Below are 21973 nucleotides of genomic sequence, written 5' to 3'. Positions count from 1 at the left end.
AAAATTTAAGGCTTGTCTGGATTTCTCTTTCTCCATAAACTGAATCACCATATTCCCAGTGATGCAGCTTCAAAACTCATCTTTTAGGACTCATCTTTTAACATCTCCCTCTTCCTTAATGCCTACACGTAGTTAGTCAGCATGTCTTGTTGATTCCTTACTATCACTTTCACCTGTGCCTGCCTCATTATTTCCACCACCTAGTTCTAACCCAAACTACCTCTTTCATAGACTATTAGAGAAGGCAAATTCAACTCAATACAAGGAATAACTTTTGTAACAACAAAGAGTTGTCCCAAAATGGAATGATCTGCTTTTAGAGATATTATTCTTCCTTCATTGGAAGTCCTAGACTAGAATAGTACAAACCAAGGATTTGTAGAGAGACTCAAGCTTTGGGTTAGCAATAGATGAGATGACTTTTGAGGTTCTATCCATTTCTGAGATTCTTTCATTCTAAAATCTCCTAATTGGTCTCTTGACTCTAATCTTTCCCCTCTAATGTAGCTTATATGATATCCCTACCAAAATAAACCTCCTAAGGCACAAAACTGATCAAATGTTTCTATTCAAAGATCTTCAAGGGCTCCCTAATGAATAAAGTACAAACTCCTTAGGTTGGCCTTAAAGGCTTTTGTGATTTACCTTTTAAGTCTTATTTCCCAGTACTCACGTTCATCAACTCCAGCCAAACAAATTTATTCAGGAGTTCCCTCCCCTTTCATGCTTACATGCCTTGGTTCACACTATTCCTTCTGCTTAGAATGCCCTTCCTCTTCCCATTCTTTTTGGTCCAAATCCTACCCATCCTTTCAGGCTAAGTCTGAATACTACTTTCTCTATAAAACCTTGTCTGGTCTTCCCAGGAAGAGGTAATTTTTCTGCCTAATGAAATCACAAAGTACTTTCTACTACACCTGCAATACTGTTTATCTTGTATTATCTTGTATCACCATTATCTGTGAGGTAGCTATAGGACAGCTAGGTGATGCAGTGGAGAGAGCACTGGGCTTACAGTCAGAAAGACTTAAGTTCAAATCCAGCCTCGGAAACTTCCTAGCTGTGTGACCTTGGGTAAGCCACTTAATCTCTGTTTGTCACTGAAGACAGAAATGCCAAATCACTCCAGTATCTTTGCCAAGAAAACCCAACGGACAGAGGTCCACAGTGTCACAAAGGGTAGGACAAAATTAAAATGAATGAGCAACACCATCACTATCTGCACACCTATTAACTCTCCGCTAGAAATGTCAGCTTCTGATGACAAGAGCTGATCAATGCTTATCTTTATATTCCCCACAGGCACCACCACATTTTCTTGCATGTAGCAAAAATACAGCCAATTTTTTGAATACAATGCTCTCAGTAGAAATAAGTTCTTTTTCGATCATCACCAGATGCACTTAATATTCATCCTCTAGAATAAGGAAAGATTATCCTCTCATTTAGCAATTGCTTGTAAAGCAGATATTTCAGAAGACTGCAGCTGTGAAAAAAAGAATTGTTAACTGGTCTAAAAGGAAGTAATGCATGACAGTGACCTGACTGAGATCTATGCTTTATGTTTATAATAGCTCTTATCTAAGAAATCAAAACGAATCCCAATTAGCAAGTACTATGCACAAGTAAACAATTAATACTTGCTTCTAAATGGTAACAATGTTAAAACTGGCAGATAACAATGCTGTTGTTTCAGTCAAGCTCTTTGTGACTCCAGGTTCTCTTAGCAAAGATACTGGAATGGTTTGCCATTTCCTCCTCCAGCTCATTTTACAAATGAAAAAACTGAGGCAAATAAGGTTAAATGACTTGCCAGGGTCACACAGCTAGTAAGTGTCTGAGGCCACATTTGAACTCAGGTCTTCCTGACTCCAAGCCCAGTGCTATATCCACTGCACCATCTAGCTGCCAATGCTACCAACTTATAAAGGTGACAGTTGAAAATTATAACACACACAAAGCCATTTGTTTTTCATTAGTACAGAAAATCCAGAGAAACTGTTTTTTTAAATACCCCTGTACCAAAATCAGGGATTTGGCATTCAGAATTTTGTTGCTTTTATACTCCAGTAAGTTGGCAAATTCAAATTGGTAAGGATTGAGGCAATTCTTGTTTACTCCATTCTTAATCCATCACAGACTTACAGATCTAAGGGCTGGAAGGATCCTTAACTAGTCCCATGCCCCCATTTTAAAGAGGAGGGAACTGAGGCCCAGAAATGTTATGTAAATTGCTGAAGATCACAGAGGTCATGTCAGAGGCAGATGATCTGAACCATATCCTTTGATTTCAGAGTCAGTAAGGTTTCCTTCTGTTTGTGCTGATTTCTTCATCAATCCAGTAAAGTTGGAGCATGAAGTTTCTTCATCCCTAATTTGCACTAAGTTAAAGGCACAATAACATTCTCCCCACACTATAAGACAAAGGAGATGGTAGGGAGGACTACAAAGGGTAATACAGGGAGAAACAGAATCAATGAAAAGTGATAATGACAGTGAAGGAATAATATTTTGAATTTTCCTTGGCCTTTATAAAATTCTTCTCATCACTATGAAAACAGGTCAAAGTTAGGAAAATTCTAACTGAAGCTTAGCAGTTATTATATAACAAGTCAGTGCCTGCCTAACTTCTCATGATATTCCTTTTTCTGCTCTCATTTTGACACTCACTTCTCTCTCTATCCTTCATTTCTCATTACCCACTTCTACTCCAGCACCAAAAAGAACACAAGCATCAGTATTATTCCAACTGTGCTCCTATATAATTGGCAAGAGTAATAAAGATTCCATAATTCTAATCATAATATTAATGATCACTGAAAAATACTACAGAAGGGTTCTACATTTATATCTTGCTTAAGTATGGTTAACTGAAAAATGATGATTTTAAAAATACATTCTCCTCAGTTACATTTAGCAAAATATCAATGAAACATTAAAAAATTACACTTTTTAATCTTAACAAGAAAAATCCCAATAAGTGTGGCTTACCTATCAATCTCTTCAAGTTTTTCATCTATCATAGGGCCCATCTGTTGACAGACATCTGTAAATATAAGACCTCTTATAAATCTTTAAACATGATGAAATCAAATGAGTTTTCAACCTGCTTGTTACAATATAGACCACACAGTACACACGGAATTAAATGTCTTCCAATTTTATATGCAAAAAAGGATTGCAGAAGACCTAATTCATTTTTATGTTCCTCTAACATCTATACAACATGACACAAAAGCCAAGCCAGAATTAAAATTAAGATGTCACCACCTTGTAATTTAATTGGAGTTATTAATTGAACTTATAAATTGTAAAATCTGGAGTCATTCCAAAGCCTTAAAAATACCTTGCAAGACATTTTATCTAAATAAAATGAAGAAACCTGAGCCTCACTGCAAAAAACACATAACCATGAAGGCAACCTTGTACAGATGGGCTACAAAATTCCTTTATTGTCACACTTATGAATTATACTGTTTATTTAAACTATGTTACATTTCTCCAGTAACTGAGACAATATTCTGTTACTCATTAGCTGATTTCCAGCTAACGAAAAGGCTGCCCATTTATAGATACCATAAAGATTTTTCCCCAAAGGAAAATTAAAATAAGCCACAAAATATCATATGCCAAAATCATAAAATGTAATTTATCTCACACACTATCTCCCATTCACCCCTCAAAAAGTTTTGTAAAATTGTTTATTAAGGTACACGTAAAATTTTCCTAGGGAAAATTACAGAACTCTGAAATGAATCACGTACTTCTTTAACCTTCAAGTTCCTGACTGCAAAAGGACCAAAATTTCTTAAGACTATCTCATTCACTAAGTCATTTCTTTCTCTGCCCTTTTATGACTTCAAATATCTCCAGGTAACTGTACTGGAACAGCAGAGAGCAAGTATAAGTTAGCCCTTCTCCATGAGTATGTCCACATATGATAGTAACTTCGGAGCGATGCTGGTATTATTATTCTGCCCCAACATGATCATCCTCATCTTTGAAAAGTAACTCACATCTCTAGTAACACACACAAGTCAGAAGAAACAAGAAACCAGAATACTCAATATTACCTGACCACTTTTTCTCAAGCTAAATTCTTTTCTAATATCCATTAAATACCTTCTAAGTCCAGCAGATCTTGGGAATCTGGCTTTGAATCTGTAGGATCTATACTCTGAAGTATCTGCAGTGCTTTATCCATCTTATCCTTAAAAACAGAAAGAAGATGCTTAAAGAGTAAACAGAATTTTCACCTTAGGGAATAGAAAAATACTCCTCTTCCAACATTGTCAAGCAATAGAAAACACATTATATAAAAAGAGTGATGATTAAAAGGATTCTACCTCATCTATATGAACTGGTTCAGGCTCTGATTTTCTAATTTCTTCCACCGCATCATCAATTACATTTGTTCTGTCCACAGCTGCTACAAGAAGATGAATCAAATTTTAATTTCCTCAACATTAATTCTGGTATTATATTCACTAATTTATTAATATAAAAACTAAATTTATAAAAGTGGAAACCAAATAATTATTATATTTCCCAATCAATACTGGTTAATGTACACATTAAATAAATTAACATTTATATGGGAAATGATTTGAATTCTTCTAAAATTGAGAATGTTTCCATATTTAGCCTTTCCCAATTCCTCTTACTTCTAATACCTTGTCTCTGTTAATTACTTCCTATTTATCCTGTATATAGCTTGTCTGTACATATCTGCTTGCTTGTTGTCTCCACCATCAGATTGTGAACTCCTCAAGAACAGGGATTGCCTTTTGCCTTTTTTTGGTATCCACAGAACTTAGCACAATACCTGGCACATAACAGAAGACTAATAAATGCTTTGATTGACTGACAATATATAAGTGAATTTCAAGCACCTATGTGGCCAGGCACTGTGTTAGGCCCTAAGTATTTAAAAACAAAGAATACAACAATCCCTTCTTGCAATGAGCTTGCACTCCAGTGGTGGGGAAGGGGGAAGCAAGCACATACAAAAACACATGCAGTACAAAGTTAATAAACACACAAGCAAAAAGTAATTCAATACAATGCAGGTGGGGAGGGTGAAAATGAGCAGTTGGGCAATCAGAAAAAGCTTCATGCAGCAGATGTTGCCTAGACTGCACCTTAAAAGGAAAATTCCTCTGCGAGGCAAAGTGAGTACATTCCAAGCATGGTAAAGAGAAGGGAGTACTGAGTATTGTGAACACAGAGAAGTCTAATTTGTCTAGACAGAAGAGTAAGAGATGGAGAATGAGGCTAAAAAGACAAGGGGTCAGCCTGTGTAGGAACTTGAATGCTGAACAGAGGAGTTTATACTTCATCTGAAAGCAAACAGGAAATCACTAGAGTTGGTTAAGTGGAACATCGGTCATCAGGTCTGCACTTAAAGAAAATTATTTGAGGGGAAAGGAGGGTCTGGTAAAAGTTTTTTAAACTTGGAGAAGACTTGGAAGTGTTTGAAGGCATCAGGGAGGTAGTTTATTAATAGTGAGACACTGAAGATTCAAAAGAATAGGGAACAATCTAGACTCTTCTTAACATCCACAATTCTATTTACTGTATGAAGTGAGGCTAGACAAAAGTCAAAAAATTAACTCATACAAATTATCTAAGACAAAAAACTTACTTTGTTCACAATATACTGTTTAAATAATATTTAGTCCATTTATTTAGGGTTTATATCTGTCCACTTCTAAAAATGGTTTGAAAAACAACCATTACTAAGTTTTACATGTGTGTATAAGTCTTATTATATAATGTACTCCCACTATACAATTAAATCCCGATATAAATACCTTTACAATGAAAAATTCTGTACAATTTTCAATTCCTGACATATATGTTTACAAATTCATGTTGTAACAAAATTCTAACACAATGAATAAGCTAGGTAGTCTTTTGTGAGTTCATTGTAACAGGATATATTCCACAGAGAAAAAGTTGGAAGGCTATGTATAACATCTAGCACATCCATAGGCCCCAGATATTTTTACCTTTCAGAACACAATACTGGTTCTCTTTCATCTTGTTCCCAGGGAAGAGTGGGTTCAAAAGAAACCTACTATGTAAGTGGCAAGTTTCAATGAGCTGCTTTTCACATTCCATTATTGACAAAGCCAGAATGGGAGCATGGAAGAGCCAAAGAATGGAAAGAATAAAGTGCTCAAAGAAGCACCTATTTCTCTTTTCCTTAAAGGAAAATATGGATTTCAGGAATTAGCTCCTGACTCATTCATAAATATACAAAAAGGCCATTACTGACAACCAGCAGCATGCAGTTTGAGTTGTTTTTCCAATTCTGGTGAGAGATTATTTATCCACGTTCTCTTATTTAACAGCCACCCTTGTAACAACTGGCATGCGTTTGTAGAATGGCTGGTAGAGGTTAATGGGGAGAAAGAGGAGGAAGGGATGTCCCTCACTATTGTTCAAAGGAAATAAAATAGCAACTACAACCACATACACATTAAAACAGGGTTTTAGTTTTGTCTATAATATCATCCCATCCAGTACAAATACCATAAATTTACCAACCTCCCTTTCTTATTCCCAACACAGGCACAGAGGAGTGAGAAATAAATAAAATCAACAATTTTTCTATTTTCTAAAATTATAACTTGCTCCAGTTAATTAGGTATTTCCATGAACAATTTAAATATATGGATGATGACACAGTGGTTGTAAGACCAATTTTCAAACTAAACTTTACTTATAAGAATTATTTTAAAGGCATCATTGGCAAGGAAACTAAGCCAGAATAGTAGCAATTCCTGGATAAAACTGGATCAAATTTTAATGTCTGAAATGTAAGATTTAAAAGATATCAACCACTAATTTATTTTATAATCAAAACTATAGTGTACAATTATAATATAAATAGAATATTACATTTAATTTTCTATAACATTTAACTTACCTATCTCAGATTCTATGTTTAAATTAGGTGATACAAAATTTGATGGAAAAAGTCCTATTCCCCTATGATTTTCTCCTTTCCACCAATTGGCATCACTGAAGATAAAAAAGTAAAAATAAAAAAATGTTATTAGTGCTTTGTTCTAACTTTATGCATAGTAACAATAAGCAGAACTGGATACTGTTAAAGATGCATCAACTTTCAATATACTGAATAAGAATTTTGCAAAAAAAAAAAAAAATCCTAAAGATACCCCTCATTCCCCTAAATGAATTTCCCCTTGTAACACAGGAAAATTTGAACAAAACTCAAATAAACAAAAACACTGCCCCAATAGTGTATATAACATTCCACATTCTATAGGTCTTTCATATGTTCCTGCTCCCCTTTTTCTTCTGGGCTTGATTAGTCTCTGAAATTAATCTGAGTTAAGCAGCATTTGAATGTTATTTTATTTTTGAAGAGAGGTAATTCAGAATGGTCAGGCAGATGATTGTGTAAGTTATTCAATTTTTATTTTCAAGATTCAGTTGAAACTTCCTCAAGAATGCGGCAATGACTTGAATATAGCATTCAGTAATTATGAACATTAAAGAACAGTATTTATTTTGTGTGACCTTATATGCTGGACAAGAGAACATATAACAAGGGACTGAAAAATGATTGAGTTGTGAAGGAAATAAACTGTACATTCAAGGACAGCTCATACAAAGTTATTCCCCAGCTCAAAAGTACTAACAAATCAAATCCAAATTCCTTACTATGGCATTTAGAGCCTTGAAATCTTTAGCCTCACCCCTACCTTCTAATCTTGTCTCTCAATGTGCCTCACCTAATATGCATCTCTTCCACTTAGCCAAACTAGCTTGCTCCCTGTTACCTGTCTCTAATGTGTTCTTATTCTGTCAAAATTCAACCCATCCTTAAAAGTGGATCAAGAACGACTTCTTTCACAAGTTTTTTTCCTAATCCCCTCAAACAAATATTATTGTATGGACCTCAGAACTCCAACATCACTTCATTTATATTTCTCTTACAGTAATTACCATGTTTTCCCTTATAGTTATTGAGGGCTATTGGTGAGCTTACTCATAGGACCATATATTTTGGAAAAGGAAAGTTACAGGTCATTGAATACATCTCCCTCATTTGATGTAGAGGGAATTTGAGACCAGAAAAGGCAAGGCAAAGTCCCTTGCACAAGGTCACACTAAGAGTTAACTAGCAGAACCTAGATCTGACTCCAAATTCAATGTTCTTTCATACTATGCTAAATCCCTTGAAGGCAAGAATTATTTAATAATTCTATCTGCCAGTGTTTAACATAAAATCTTCCACATAATAGGTACTCAATCCATTATAGATAATTTTTATATCTACCCATTTAAAAAATGTATCAGGTTAGCCCATTCAAGCTAGTTCATTTACAATAATCACTAGAACTATTACAACTTCTTTTCACTATTTAATGTTATGAGGCAAAATCACGTTCCTACTAAAATTAATCTTCAAAAAAATTAAAAGTAAACAGTGTAATTTATTACAGCATCAATCAATATCTCCATCTAAACATCCTTTCCTGAAGTTTACTGCCAAGTAATTTTGAATGCATAATTCCCAACATAGACATAGTTGGTGCAGTAAATATCTGTGTTTATGTGGCTACAAATAATACTTCATATTTACATTATGCTTTTTCATCCAACATCTAAAAATGTTTTACAAATTTGTTTTTAAAAGAGAAACAACATTTATGGAAGGAAACTGAAAGACAGAAGCTGCAATTCGCTAAATGGTTACATCAAAATCCAGAGAACTCAAAACCTAAGTTTCCTGCCTTATAAAAACTTCCAAAGACTTCAAAAATAAAAAAGATTTAAAACATACCTGTCATCCAAAACAATAATAATTTCACCACTTTTAAAGGTGAGTTCATTGTCCTCAACTGCTTCAAAATCATACAAGGCTCTGACTTTTTTAGAAACCTTATGATTATTCAACTGAATTTCTGCAGACGGATATAAGGATTTCGTTTCTGTGTGCTGTTGCTTCTGCTCTTGCAAAGATAATTCAATAGCTAGTTTGGAAATTTTAAAATAAAAAACAACAATTAACTTTCTGTAATTAGCTAACTTACAACAGAAATAAAATAAAGAGGTGGTTTCATATACCTTTTAATATTTAACAGGAATCATGCTAACATACAATGAAGCTATCATTCAGACCAAGAAACTGCTAGAAAATTCCCTTGGAAATAAATTTTCTGATGATTACTTGGCTGGTGTTCAACAACTAAGGTCCACATCTTTAAAAATACAGGATGCATTTCGTTACTTTAAATACAAGATGGATTTTGAGAGTCTGGATAATTTTATATATAGTACAAATCTAAAAACAGCTTCATGCAGCTGAAGGTTGTTACCCACTTTTACCAGAAATAAAGTGTTAATGTTGATGAAATCAGGAAGATAGTGATAAGATAAAGATACTGACATAATATGTATGCTGGAATATAAAGAGGCAAAATGTAAGCCATCTGAAGGTAGCACACCAAATAATGAAATCCAACATTACTGATGACTTATAATGGCGCTAATTTTTTTCTACATCATTTCTTTTCCAAGCCTCAAAGATCTTTTTGTATTTTTAGGTCCATGTGCAGCTTTATTATAACTACCATTTTATAGATTTCTAGACCTGAAGGGGACCTTACAAGACAATAAGTCCAACCCTTTCTTTTTACAGATAAAAAAAATGAGGTACAAAGAGGGTAGGTCACTTGGCGAGAGACACACAGCTATTACGTGTCTCAGATAGGATATCAACCCAGCTCTTCCTGACTCTAACTCCAATACCTTATTCATGCTACCTCTGAAAGAAAGCACCTGAACAGGTCAATACTAAAGTTTTAATAAAGAATCACACACTTTTATTACCTTTAGCTATGTCTTCATCTTCTTTGCTTTTGTTGGATGATGTACCATTCTTGGCAGCATTTGAAAGTGTCTGTAAAGACAAGGGCAAAATAAACATAGCTACTTTTAAAATGAAAATTAAATACTTTTAATATGAAAATTAATTTAAAATGAAAATGAAAATTCTCAAATTACTTAATACTGATTTTTTTCAAGTTCACCGTTCATAATCATTTTTTTCATTACAAATTAAGTTCCTGACAATGACTAAGTTATTTTCCAGTATAATTCTAAAACACAATCAATAATGTTACTGCCATTTAAGTCATTTTCAGTTGTTATCAGACTCTTTATGACCCCATTTGGGTGTTCTTGGAAAAGATACTGAAGTGCTTTGCTATTTCTTTTTCTGGCTTATTTTACAGATGAGAAAACTGAGGCAAACAGGATTAATTGACTTGCCCAAGGTCACAGAGCTAGTATCTAAGGCCGAATTTGAACTCATGAAGATGAATCTTCCTAGTTCCAAACTTAGTGTTCTAGCTACTGTGCCACCTAGTTGCCCACAATAATCCTTATTGCTGCCCTATAGCCAAAAATTTTTTTCCATTGCAAAACTGTCATTTCCTAGAGACAAGAGACTTTGTATTACACTGTTTTGAGTGTATCTCTATCCATATTTAGTATGATTTGCCTGAAAGTAAGCATTCAGGATGCATCCCTGTGGTGAGACTAGAGAGGAAAGGATATAGGACTCTTAGAAAAAGACTCATTGATGACACAGTGGACAGTCTAAGAACGAAAGAGAAAGAATAAAAAAGAGACACAAGAGGCAAAAACCAGTAGGTTGGAGTCACTTGGCTAAAAGCAAACCGCCCTGTAAATTTCAACAGCTCTCAGGAACTCATTGTACAATAATTCATGTTCATAACGATGACTCTTAAGTTATTTTGAAAAAGATTCAGGGTCAGTGGAGCCAAGATGGCAGAGTAAAAGCAGTGACTTGCTTGAGCTCTCCCCCAAACCCCTCCAAATACCTGTGAAAAATGGCTCTAAACAAATTCTAAAGCAGCAGAACCCACAAAAAGACAGAGTGAAACAAATTTCCAGCGCAAGACAGCCTGGATGGTTGATCAGAAAGGTATATCGCACCGGGCAGGAAGAAGAGCGCAGCGTAGTGTGGGCAAGCAGGCAAAACAAGCCTCAGTGAACCTGGAGCAGGCCTCAGAGGACTGAACCACGGGCAGCTGTGGCAGTTTCCAGACTTCGTAACCCACGAACACCAAAGACAACTTAGAAGGTCAGTGGGAAAAGTTTATGACTGTGGTGAGAGAGAGAAGCTCAGTCCTAGCCCCAGTCCCCAAGTGTGGCCCCGGGGCAGCAGCTGCCTTCAGAGCTTCCGGCCCACAGACTGAGGGGGAATCAAGTGGCTGATCAGAGGGGGGAGCGCAGGAATCTCTTTGCTGGTGCTGAGGCAGGATTCTCTTGCTTTGCCCATGCTTAGATCTGAGTGGCAGTTCTCGGGCGAGGGGGAGTGCTGGCGTGGTGGAGCTTGTAGTGGTGGTGCAGAGAAAATCCTCACAGTTCCAAGACAGAAAAGAGTGCTTCTGGTCACTCATAGACCACAGCACAGGCCAGGAAAGGAGTAAACACCTCACCCCTTATCATACCACCTTGGAAGAACTGAAAATTTACAGGTCCCTAGAAGCATCTCTGAAAACAGCTGCAACAAGACCCCCGAAGCTTGGGACAGTACATTCTCCACACTAGAAGCAGACCCCTACCTTGACAAAGAGTTTAAAACTCAAGTAATTGTCTGAGATCATGAACAAACAAAGGTGCAAAAAAAATCAGATCACAGAATCTTTCTTTGGTAACAAAGAAGATCAAAACATACAACCAGAAGAAGACGACAAAGTCAAAGCTCCTACATCCAAAGCCTCCAAGAAAAATATGAATTGGTCCCAGGCCATGGAAGAGCTCATAAAGAATTTTGAGAAACAAGAAAAGTAAAGGAAAAACTGGGAAGAGAAATGAGAGTGATACAAGAAAATCATGAAAAACAAGTCAACAGCTTGCTAAAGGAGAGCCCAAAAAATACTGAAGAAAATAACACCTTAAAAAATAGCCTAACCCAAATGGCAAAAGAGGTCCAAAACGCCAATGAGGAGAAGAATGCCCTAAAAAGCAAAACTGGCCAAAAGAAAATACTTCCTTAAAATTTAGAATAGGGCAACTGGAAGCTAGTGACTTTATGAGAAACCAAGACACTATAAAATAAATCCAAAAGAACGAAAAAATAGAAAACAATGTGATATATCTCATTGGAAAAACAACTGACCTGGAAAATAGATGCAGGAAAGATAATTTTAACATAATTGGACTCTCTGAAAGCCACAATCAAAAAAAGAGCCTAGACATCACCTTTCAGGAAATTATCAAGGAAACGTGCCCCGATATTTTAGAACCAGAGGGCAAAGTAGGAATGGAAAGAAGAATCCACCGATCACCTCCTGAAAGAGATCCCCAGAGGAAAACTCCTAGGAATATTGTAGCCAAATTCCAGAGTTCCCAGGTCAAGGAGAAAATATTGCAAGCAGCCAGAAAGAAATAATTCAAGTATCATGGAAACACAATCAGGATAGCACAAGATTTAGCAGCTTCTACATTAAGGGACCACAGGGCATGGAATATAATATTCTGGAGGACAAAGGTGATAGATGGAGGGAAATGTAGTTAGTTTTTCACAACATGACTACTGTGGAAGTGTTTTGCATAACTACACATGTATAACCTGTATCAAGTTGCTTGCCTTCTCAATGACAGTGGGCAGGGAGGGAGGAAGGGAGAAAATTTGGAACTCAAAGTTTTAAAAACATATGTTAAAAACATTGTTTTCACATGCAACTGGGAAACAGGAAATACAAGAAATGGGGTATAGAAATCTATCCTGCCCTACAGGAAAATAGAAAGGGAAGAGGATAAGAGAAGCGGGGAGAGACAGAAGGGAGGACAGATTAGGGGAAAAGGTATTTAGAATGAATGACATCCTGGGGGTGGGGTGAGATGGGGAGAAAATGTGGAACTCAATCTTGTGGAAGTGAATGTTGAAAACTAAAAATAAATAAATTTTAAAAAACAAAAATAAAAGATTCAGGTATGTTCTATTTAAGAAGACAAAAAAAAGTAAGTCACAAATTTTTTGAAAGATCCTGATCTTAAATGATTAAATAAACAAGTTTTGAGTCTTACTGAGGTAAACCTTCTGTGATCTAAAAAGTTCATGCATGTGAAATACCTCCTAACATCTATATTTGTGAATGTCAAATGTCTTCTAAATTCTAAAATTCCTCTGATAATAACCTCCTGAACTTTTTCATCTCTCCCTCTAACCTCATTCCTTTTATGCATGTCTCCATTCACACTTACACATCAAGTTCCTCTATCCTCCCTGTTCTCCCAGTTCGTTACTGTCCTTACTTCCCTCTTCAGTTTTGACAATTTGGTGTTCAAATACACACACTGCCCTCCACCACTGACTCTGTTGCCAACCTGCCATTCCTGATATGCCAATGTTTGCACCATTCTTTCATCAAATAACATCCTTCACAAAATTTTCCTGGGTTACCAGTTTGAAGTGTTCTCATTCTTATCTGTGGCACTAATTCATCATTTACTATATAATGATTTATATTAGCTATCTTTTTATGTGACTATACCCTATCTCCCAATTAGACCATAAACTCCACAAAGGCAAAGGCTATCTTATTCTTTGTATCATATGTAGCACTTGGAACATAGCATGCATTCATTAATATTACTTTAGGGTTTTGTTTTTTGGGTTTTTTTAAAATCAAAAAACATTTTTCCAATTTCTCTAAACCATTTTTATGCTTTTCTATAAGAAAGATTCTACAAATCACTATAGTAAATTTTAGATTTACCGGCAATCCTGCTGAAGGAAAAGTAATTCCTTCTTCTTTCATGGATTTAATAGTTGCAGATATCAGGCTAAACTGTGGATCTTTCTGGAATTCTTCTGACCACTCCACCATTAGAGATTTCAGCTTTTCACATACTTTTGGGTGAGCCTTTTACGTGATAGGACAGCAAAGAGAACAAGTTTTGTAGTCTTGCAGATGTGTACATAAATTACAAATGACAACGAATCTCGTGTGTGTGTGTGTGTGTGTGTGTGTGTGTGTGTGTATATGTGAGTGTGTGTGTATGGACCATATACATATAGCCATTTTAATATGAAACTTGTCTTTTATATTAAACGTGAGAAAGTCTACAGTCTCTCTCAGGTAGCTGACTGATACATCACATCTTTTTGCTAAATATCAACCAACTGAAAACAAAAGCTACGGTATCTTCCAAAATTACATGGATTCTTAAGTTTCATCACAGGAAATATGTATCTTTTATGGTAACCCTCTTAGTAATTGTACTTTATATTCATATTTCCAGGAAAAATACTTAAGATAAATGCTACTGGGCTGTATTACATTAATTTGAGTAAAAACTTTTGGTGTTCGCTAAAAATGATCATGGAACACTTTCTCTGCACCATTAGCTAGGTTAAGAGAGGTAGGATTAAAACAAGGACTCTCTGATACTTCCAGGTTAGGGCATATGTGTAGGCCATTCTTCATGTCTGGGATATACTCCCTCTTCAGTTCTGCCTGCTGATACCTCTCCTCTTCAAAGTTTTTCCTGATACAGTAACTGAAAGTGATCTCTCCTTAGGCAAATGCTCCTCAAATTCTGTGTCTAGGCACTTCTTTCACCTCATCACATTCTACCATATTCATTCATGTATATGTTGCATCTGCTTCACCCTAAAATTATACTGTAAGTTTCTTCAGAGCAGGGACAATAAAGTTTTTTGTCTTTGTAGTCAGTATGTCTGACACAGTGTCTTGCACATAGCAGGTGCTTAATGTTTGCTATACTGAACTATTAAAACAAACTGTTTTCTTTACTCACTGATAGAAATAAATTGTGAGACAAAGTCTTTGACATAGATATTAAATTTTTCAGGATGATACCTAAATGTTAAAGGGCATCTTGCCGAATCTCCCACAGCCAATGAAAATTACACCTCAATAATGGTATGTATCAAATGCGTACAAGTTTTGAGATTTAAATGGTGGGGTATTTTGGGGGGGGGTGGAGTCCATTTTACTACAGTATCTTTAAGACTTGTTTGTTCAAAAATTACCTTATTTTTTATCACTCCTCGTACTTCAGTTGCAAAATCACGAGAACATACTTCTAAATGAAATATCTTTCCACAATTTGATACACAGGCTCCAAGAAGCTGTTAAAAAGAAATATAATATTCAAAATATAACTTTAAATATAAATTTTAATTTCTAATATTTAAAGAAATGTACTTTTAATATTCATATTAAATAATGAGCTACTTTCAACTTACAGTTAGTGCTTGCAAAGCAACATGAGGAACTTTATGATTTACCCTTTTCATTATAGCTTTCAGACAATCTTTTGCTCTAGGAAAAAAATGGAGAAAAAATTTAATTAAGTAAATTCAGTATTTCTGTACAAGTATGTTAATGCATATATGTGCCTATCTTTTCCCATAATCCAATCAGTCCAAAGAGAATTATGAATTTAGAGTAAGCTTTTAAAACATATTTTAGGTAATTACTATCTTACAAATAAAGCATCCTCTATGTTAATTCTTTAGTCTTTCTTATGGCTGTAATACTGAAAAGAGTTTGGCTATTAACAGACTACTAACTGTAAGCATAACCTAGGGTATTCATCACAATGCTTAGGGATAATTATCTTTGACAGAGCCAGACAACAAATTAATCAACAAGCATTTATTAGGTTCCTACTATGTACCAGGCACTACCTTCTTTCAAGGAGTTTACAATCTGCTGGGAAACAATATATACACATAATAATAGCTAACATTTATATAGTACGTACTATGTGTCAGGCACTGTGCTAAGTACTTTACAATAATTAAATCATAAATAATAGCTGCATTATTATTAGCTCATCTGAGCCTCACAACAATCTTGGGACAGAAGTGCTATTATGCCCCTACTTTAAGATGAGGAAATGGAGGCAAAGACTTGCCCTGGGTCACACAGGTAGTAAGTAGCTATGGCCATATTTGAATTCAGGTTTTCTTGACCCCCAGGCCCAGCATTCTATCCACTGTGCTAGCAACTGGAGGAACAGGGAAATGCTTTGGTAGAGAGTAGTGTCTGAACTGCTACTTGAAGGATGAGAGGAATTCTATGAAACAGAGGTTAAGAGACAGCACACTGAAGGTATGGAGGTTAGGAAATACATGGCCCAGGGACAGGAGACAAAGCACCACAGGTGAGGAACAAAAAGAATGCCAGTTTGGTTAAACTACACAATACTAGAAAGGGAATAACATATAATGAAGCTGGAAAGATAGGTTGGGGTCAGGTTGCAAAGGGCTCTAAAAGTCAAACTGCAGTTTACTGATTAGGGAATGACATGGTCTAACTAAGGAAAATCACTGTAGCAGCCATACAGACATTGGACTACAGCGGAGAGCCTGGAATCAGGGAGAGCAATTAGGAGGCCACTGCAATATTCTAGGCAAGAGTTGATAAGCACCTGATGTAAGATGCTGGCTGTATGAGCAAAGGGGTCAGATGTGAGAGATGTTATTAGCAACTGACAGGATATGTGGGTTAACTGAGAAATTGAAGGCTACACCAGGGTTTCAAAACTGGGAGTCTAGAAGCACAGTGATGCCCTCACTAAAAAAAGAGAAGTTTGGGAGAACAGGAGGTTTGGGATGAAAAGATAATGAGTTCTGTCTTGAACATGATGCTTTTGTGAAGTCACCAGGATTTAGAGTTTGAAATGTCCAATAGGTTAGGTAATTAGTGCCATGGAACCTTAAGGAAAGAGACTAAGGCTGAATATATAGATGTTAAGTCACCTACATAGAGGTAATAAATTAAACTCATATGAGCTGATAAGTTTACCAAAAGAAATAGACAGAGAAAGCACCCAAGACAGAGCCTTGGGGAATACCCACACTTAGGAGGTATAACATGAATCATGAGCAACAAATAAGATTAAGAAGGAATAAACAATGTAAAAAAACCCCCAAAAACAGAACAAAACCTCGAAGAGAGCAGAACGAGGAAGAAATAGATGACTAACAGTGTCACATGCAGTACAGAAGTCAAGAAGGATAAAGACTGAGAAAAGACCATCAAATGTGGAAATGTTGAGATCACTAGTAACTTTGGTAAAAGCAGTTTCAGGTGAGTTATGAAGTCAGAAGCCAAACAGCAGAAAGCTGATGAACAAGAGGAGAAGCAATGAGGACAAGCAGTTTTTTCTTAGAGTATGGCTGAGAAAGGGAGAGAGAGAGATCGGCCTAGGACAATATCCTAATGGAAAGGATAGTAGGGTCAAATAAAGTTTTTTAAGGATGAGGGAGAAGGGTATAGAGAAGAAACCAGCTGACTGAGAAAAGCTGAAGATCAGAGAAAGGACTGGAGGATGAATGAGGGGGCAATCTGCTAGAGATGACATGAGGGGAGAAAATGAGATTAATGGAAGATGGAGAACAGCCATTTCCTTATCAGAGACTAAAGGAGAGGAGAGAGTGAGAGATAATAAAGAGATTTTGAGATTAATTAAAGGAAGAGGAAATTCAGTGCTAATGGCCTCAATTTTCTCAGTAAAACAAGAGGCAAGGTCCACAGCTGAGAGAGCAGGGAAGAGGGAGAAATAGGAAACTTGAGGTGAAAAAAGAAAGTTAAGGAAAGCTACCGTGGGGAGTGAGACGAGGATAAAAGGACAGCCTTGTTGCAGGGAGGGGCCAATTGAAGTTAAATAAAAATGTATGGCAGACCCAGTCAGAAAAGTTATGTGACTACCTCCAGCTCCATTCAACAGCATGTTTATAAAAGTAAAGGGGACAGATGGAGGAGAGTGGAAGGAGGAATAGTCTAGGGCAGGAGTGGGGAACCTGCAGCCTCAAGGCCACATGTGGCCCCCTAGGTCCTCAAATTCGGCCCTTTGACTGAATCTAAACTTCACAGAACAAATCCCCTAAATTAAAGGATTTGTTCTGTAAAACTTGGACTCAGTCAAAAGGCGGAACCCAGGAACCTAGAAGGCCACATGTGGCCTCAAAGGCTGCGGGTTCTCCACCCCTGATCTAGGGAAAAGGTCTGGCAAGTTATGAGGGGCAAAAGAATACAGCAATGAGGGATTTGAGAGTAGAGGACAGGGGTAATAACCTGAGAAAGTATTAAGGAGAAGAGGGACTAGAGGTCATGATGAGGGTAAAGAATAAGAAGGGCTCTCACCTGACCAAAATTCAACTTCTGGAAAATATTAATTGTTCCTAATGTTCCTCAGGTAGAAGCCAAAGGGAAGTGTAAGCTCCCCAAAATGATTGTTATTCCCCTACCTAACTGTGTATGGGAGGGAAGATCTCCCTGAGCAGTTTTCTTGATTATTGTAAATCTCTCCTCTCAGTCCATGGTGAACCTTCTAAATGTAGTTTAATCTGCAACCTGATTTAGTTTACTTATAGGTAAACAAGGTTTGTCTCCTTAAAGGACATGTAAGTCCTTAAAGGACTTTTATGACACTGAAGGAAATATATGGCCACACAGTGTGCTTAATTCCTAGGGTAAGTTTAAGTACTCTGACTTACAGTCCCTGAGACTCAAACTGACTCTGCTGACTATGAGATGCTAGGAGAAGTTTGTCACTAGTCCAGTCACTGCCCCTTCCTTAAAGGGATTCTATCAGGCTCTAGAAAACACACACAGTGAGGAGGATGCGAGTGAGCAAAGTTATGTTAATGAACTCCCTTTGAAATTATAACCCAGCTTTTCACTTCTGTAATTATGTTTTCACTCATACAAGAATGTTGGAATTTAAGCACAAAAGAAGAGACTGTGGAGGAAATATTAATCCTTTATTAATATTATTGAACCTAACAAGTGGCTAGAAAACTGTCTAAATCCAAAAGCTGACTGCAGAGGTCAGGCTAACCTCAAAGATGCTCCAAAGAAGCCAGACAGCTGTAAGGAATACTTAGATCCCAGCCAGTGTTTGTTTTGAGGTGGTTCTAGTTTTGAGTCCACCCAAAGCTTGTGTTTTGGGTTCCTCAAATGCAAATGACTTACCTGTTGACATAGATCTCAAATTGCCCTCCTCCTGGAGACTGCCTATTGACTACCAGGCAAATGTTCTTAAACCCTTGTCTGAACTCTATATAAAAGGAACCCCACAAAGACTTCAGGAGGGAGCCATATCTTCTTTCCAGCTCACTCTCTATCATTTCTTTCTAAATTTCTTTCTAAAACTGAAAGGGGAAAAAAAAAAGGAATGACAGGAAGTTTTAGTCAGAAAGAACTGTCAGTTTTTGATCAAGGAAGTAGAACGCTTGTGGGTAGATGGTGAGATCTAGTCAAAACAGAGAAACATAAGGAATCTAAGACGAAAACATTATCTGGTGGTTATTTTTTTTCCTCCCCCAGAACAGTTGATTTTGAGATGGAAAATCATGTTTAACAAAAATTTCATCCAAGTAGTATGATTAGTCAGTGACTGGTCACCAAGACTATGTCTAATATTTACTTGCTATCATCCAATTAACCTGGTGGAAGGCTACTAGGAATGCCTAGCATAAGTAGAAATTCCCCAAATAATGAGTTCTACCCTTTGTTAAGATGGTGCCATATTTAGACAATGAACTCCTAAGGTCAGTTTTCAACTGTCTGCAAGTTTCCTCCAGCCTTCAAAGGGCAAACTAAACCTGCAGGCTCAGCTCTTTCCCACTTGCTCTAAGCTTCAAGATACTTTACTTTCATCTCTGCTCCCCCTCACACCTCAGCCCTCAATAAGTTCTCCTTTTCCTTACATTTATTTGTAACAGGTTGCATGAGACATACTGCACACTGGAGGGAAAGGATTCAGACATACCCAACTACCACCAATCAACTTACCCATTAGGAGTACTTCCAACTTTGTCACATATATCCATAATAAGTCCCCAGTCCTCACTGGTGTTATATTCATTTGTAGCCTTTTCTACAAGAAAAGAGAAAGCACTTTACAGAGTACCAAAGCATATATAAAGAAGTAATAATTTAAAGAAAAGGCCTATTTTTCACCTATTTAAATATAAAAAACACATGGAGAAATTCCATAATATTGAATAATTTCTATTCATTCTAATTTTAAATTTCAAAACATCATTAGAAGTACAGAAAGAAGGAGAAAGAAATATAACTGTTAATTTGAATAAATTGAAGGTATACGTATGACGCATTATGTAGAATCCTACCAAACACTGGGGGAAGGGGGGGAGAAGAAGCCTTAGAAAATAACCAAGGTTCTAAAGCATGAAAAGATATAGTATTACTATCACACAGCTTTTACACAATTTCAGCGTCAGAAAAAAAATATACTTTTTCCTAGCGTTAAAGGGTAACGAATACAAAAATTATCACATCAGTTAATACTAATCTTTGTGTTATCTCTCTAACATCAGAAAATACATTGCTTTTTTTTTCAAATAAAGCAAAATGAGGATAATTATAAGACATGGTAGAAGGAAATGAGAAAGACGCAAATAGTCTATTTGTGAAAAACAAGTAACAATTTATAGCTACCTTTCATCACTAAAAACAAGTCTACTCTAATGAATATGGAACAAGGAAAATACACCACATCCCTAAATGTGTTCATCTGATTTAAATACTATCTTTGAAAAGTTTTAAGGGTTCTACAAATACCCCTTACTTTGTTATCACAGGCCTGCACAACCTACAGCCAACTCAGGCTGCTTGCTACACGCCAAAGGATTTCCTCTACGTACAAAGAATGTTTCCCTCTATACTTTTCACTAGCTGCCTGAAATCCTTTGGCCTGCAACAGGTGTAAAGGGGGCGGGGCCATGGGGGGGAAGACCGCACCTACTGAAGGTTGTGAAAGCCTGGCTTAAAGGCTGAAAGGCTGAACTCAGCTGTTTTGACAATATCAAAGAATGCCATCTCTGAAGCCTGTAGGTAAGTAATGTGCTTTGTGCGTACTGAATAATACCATAATTTAATGAATGTCTGCCCAGAAGGTTAGTACAGGTAAGTGAGTATATATTATAGCAATTGTTCACTATTCATATCTTTGGGGAAAAAATTATAAAGAACGTTGGTTTGCACACTATATCTGGCATAAATATTTGACTTTCCACAAACACCAGAATAACAGTCACTTTAAAAAACCCCAAACCAATCCTATAAAATCTGAAGATTTTATAATGGCCTGCCAAAAGGAAACCTCACTTTTTGGTGAGCTGAACAACTGAATGCCCACTTGGAAATATTTTAAACTCAGGATAAAATGTAAATATTATAATTAAGAAACCATTCTTTTATAGCATGTCACACTGCCTGGTGATAGGGCCATTCACCACATATATCTCCCATCATCTAGTCTCAGATGCACAGAAGGATATAGTATTAAGAGAGACCTCCTAGAGACTTAAACTTTGATTTCCAAGAGTTTGGTAGGTGTCAGTCACAACATTTCACTGCACCTTTTTATTATTGAATATAGAGAACCTTAAACAAGCAGTAAGATACTTTGAAAAATTAAAACATTATAAACAAACACTTTGTCAATATCTATGAGGCACCAAAAAGACTCCCTCCAGAGTCCATTATGTTTTAAAATACAGATTTAATAAGAATTTAAGCCCATCTATTAAAACACTGATAAAAATATACTCTATCAACTGTAAACCAATCCTGAGAACAGACAGACCATGTTAGGTATTTTCTATATTCCTCTCTGACTATATTTCAAAATTAATTTTAATAGCCTTTGAAATAAATTATCTAAGTTATAACTCATAACAAAGTTATGGTTCCAAATAAAATTTCTTTCTGTGATGACAAACCCTAGCTTTAAAAACAACAAAAAATAAATCCAAAACCCCATCTCACTAAAACTGCTTAAAGCACTATAAATGTAATTATTCTTAATCTTTGAATATGATGCCACTAATGTTTCAGCATGGCTAAAAAGATTATTGTTTTGGTAAAAATTTTTGTAATATTTGATTCAA

General features: G+C 36.2%; 1 protein-coding gene across 3 annotated transcripts in view; it reads right to left on the bottom strand.

Annotated features, from left to right (window-relative positions):
• The window catches only part of STAM2 (signal transducing adaptor molecule 2), a 48928-nt gene that overhangs the window by 11922 nt on the left and 15033 nt on the right, over window positions 1-21973 (bottom strand). For 2 of the 3 annotated variants that reach the window (XM_020970339.2, XM_078147033.1), the window contains exons 2-11: window positions 19851-19935; window positions 15290-15365; window positions 15074-15172; window positions 13794-13940; window positions 9871-9940; window positions 8822-9011; window positions 6935-7029; window positions 4347-4429; window positions 4123-4210; window positions 2992-3046 (exon numbers count right to left, since the gene is read on the bottom strand). In XM_020970339.2, the coding sequence (XP_020825998.1) occupies window positions 2992-3046; window positions 4123-4210; window positions 4347-4429; window positions 6935-7029; window positions 8822-9011; window positions 9871-9940; window positions 13794-13940; window positions 15074-15172; window positions 15290-15365; window positions 19851-19935 (988 nt within the window). The remainder of the gene's footprint in view (window positions 1-2991; window positions 3047-4122; window positions 4211-4346; window positions 4430-6934; window positions 7030-8821; window positions 9012-9870; window positions 9941-13793; window positions 13941-15073; window positions 15173-15289; window positions 15366-19850; window positions 19936-21973) is intronic. The other variant, XM_020970340.2, reaches the window with a different exon arrangement.

Source organism: Phascolarctos cinereus, unplaced genomic scaffold (assembly GCF_003287225.1).
Source record: "Phascolarctos cinereus isolate Bilbo 61053 unplaced genomic scaffold, phaCin_HiC Scaffold_726;HRSCAF=1367, whole genome shotgun sequence".
Lineage (NCBI taxonomy): Eukaryota > Metazoa > Chordata > Mammalia > Diprotodontia > Phascolarctidae > Phascolarctos > Phascolarctos cinereus.
This window is presented reverse-complemented; position numbering and strand designations above follow the sequence as displayed.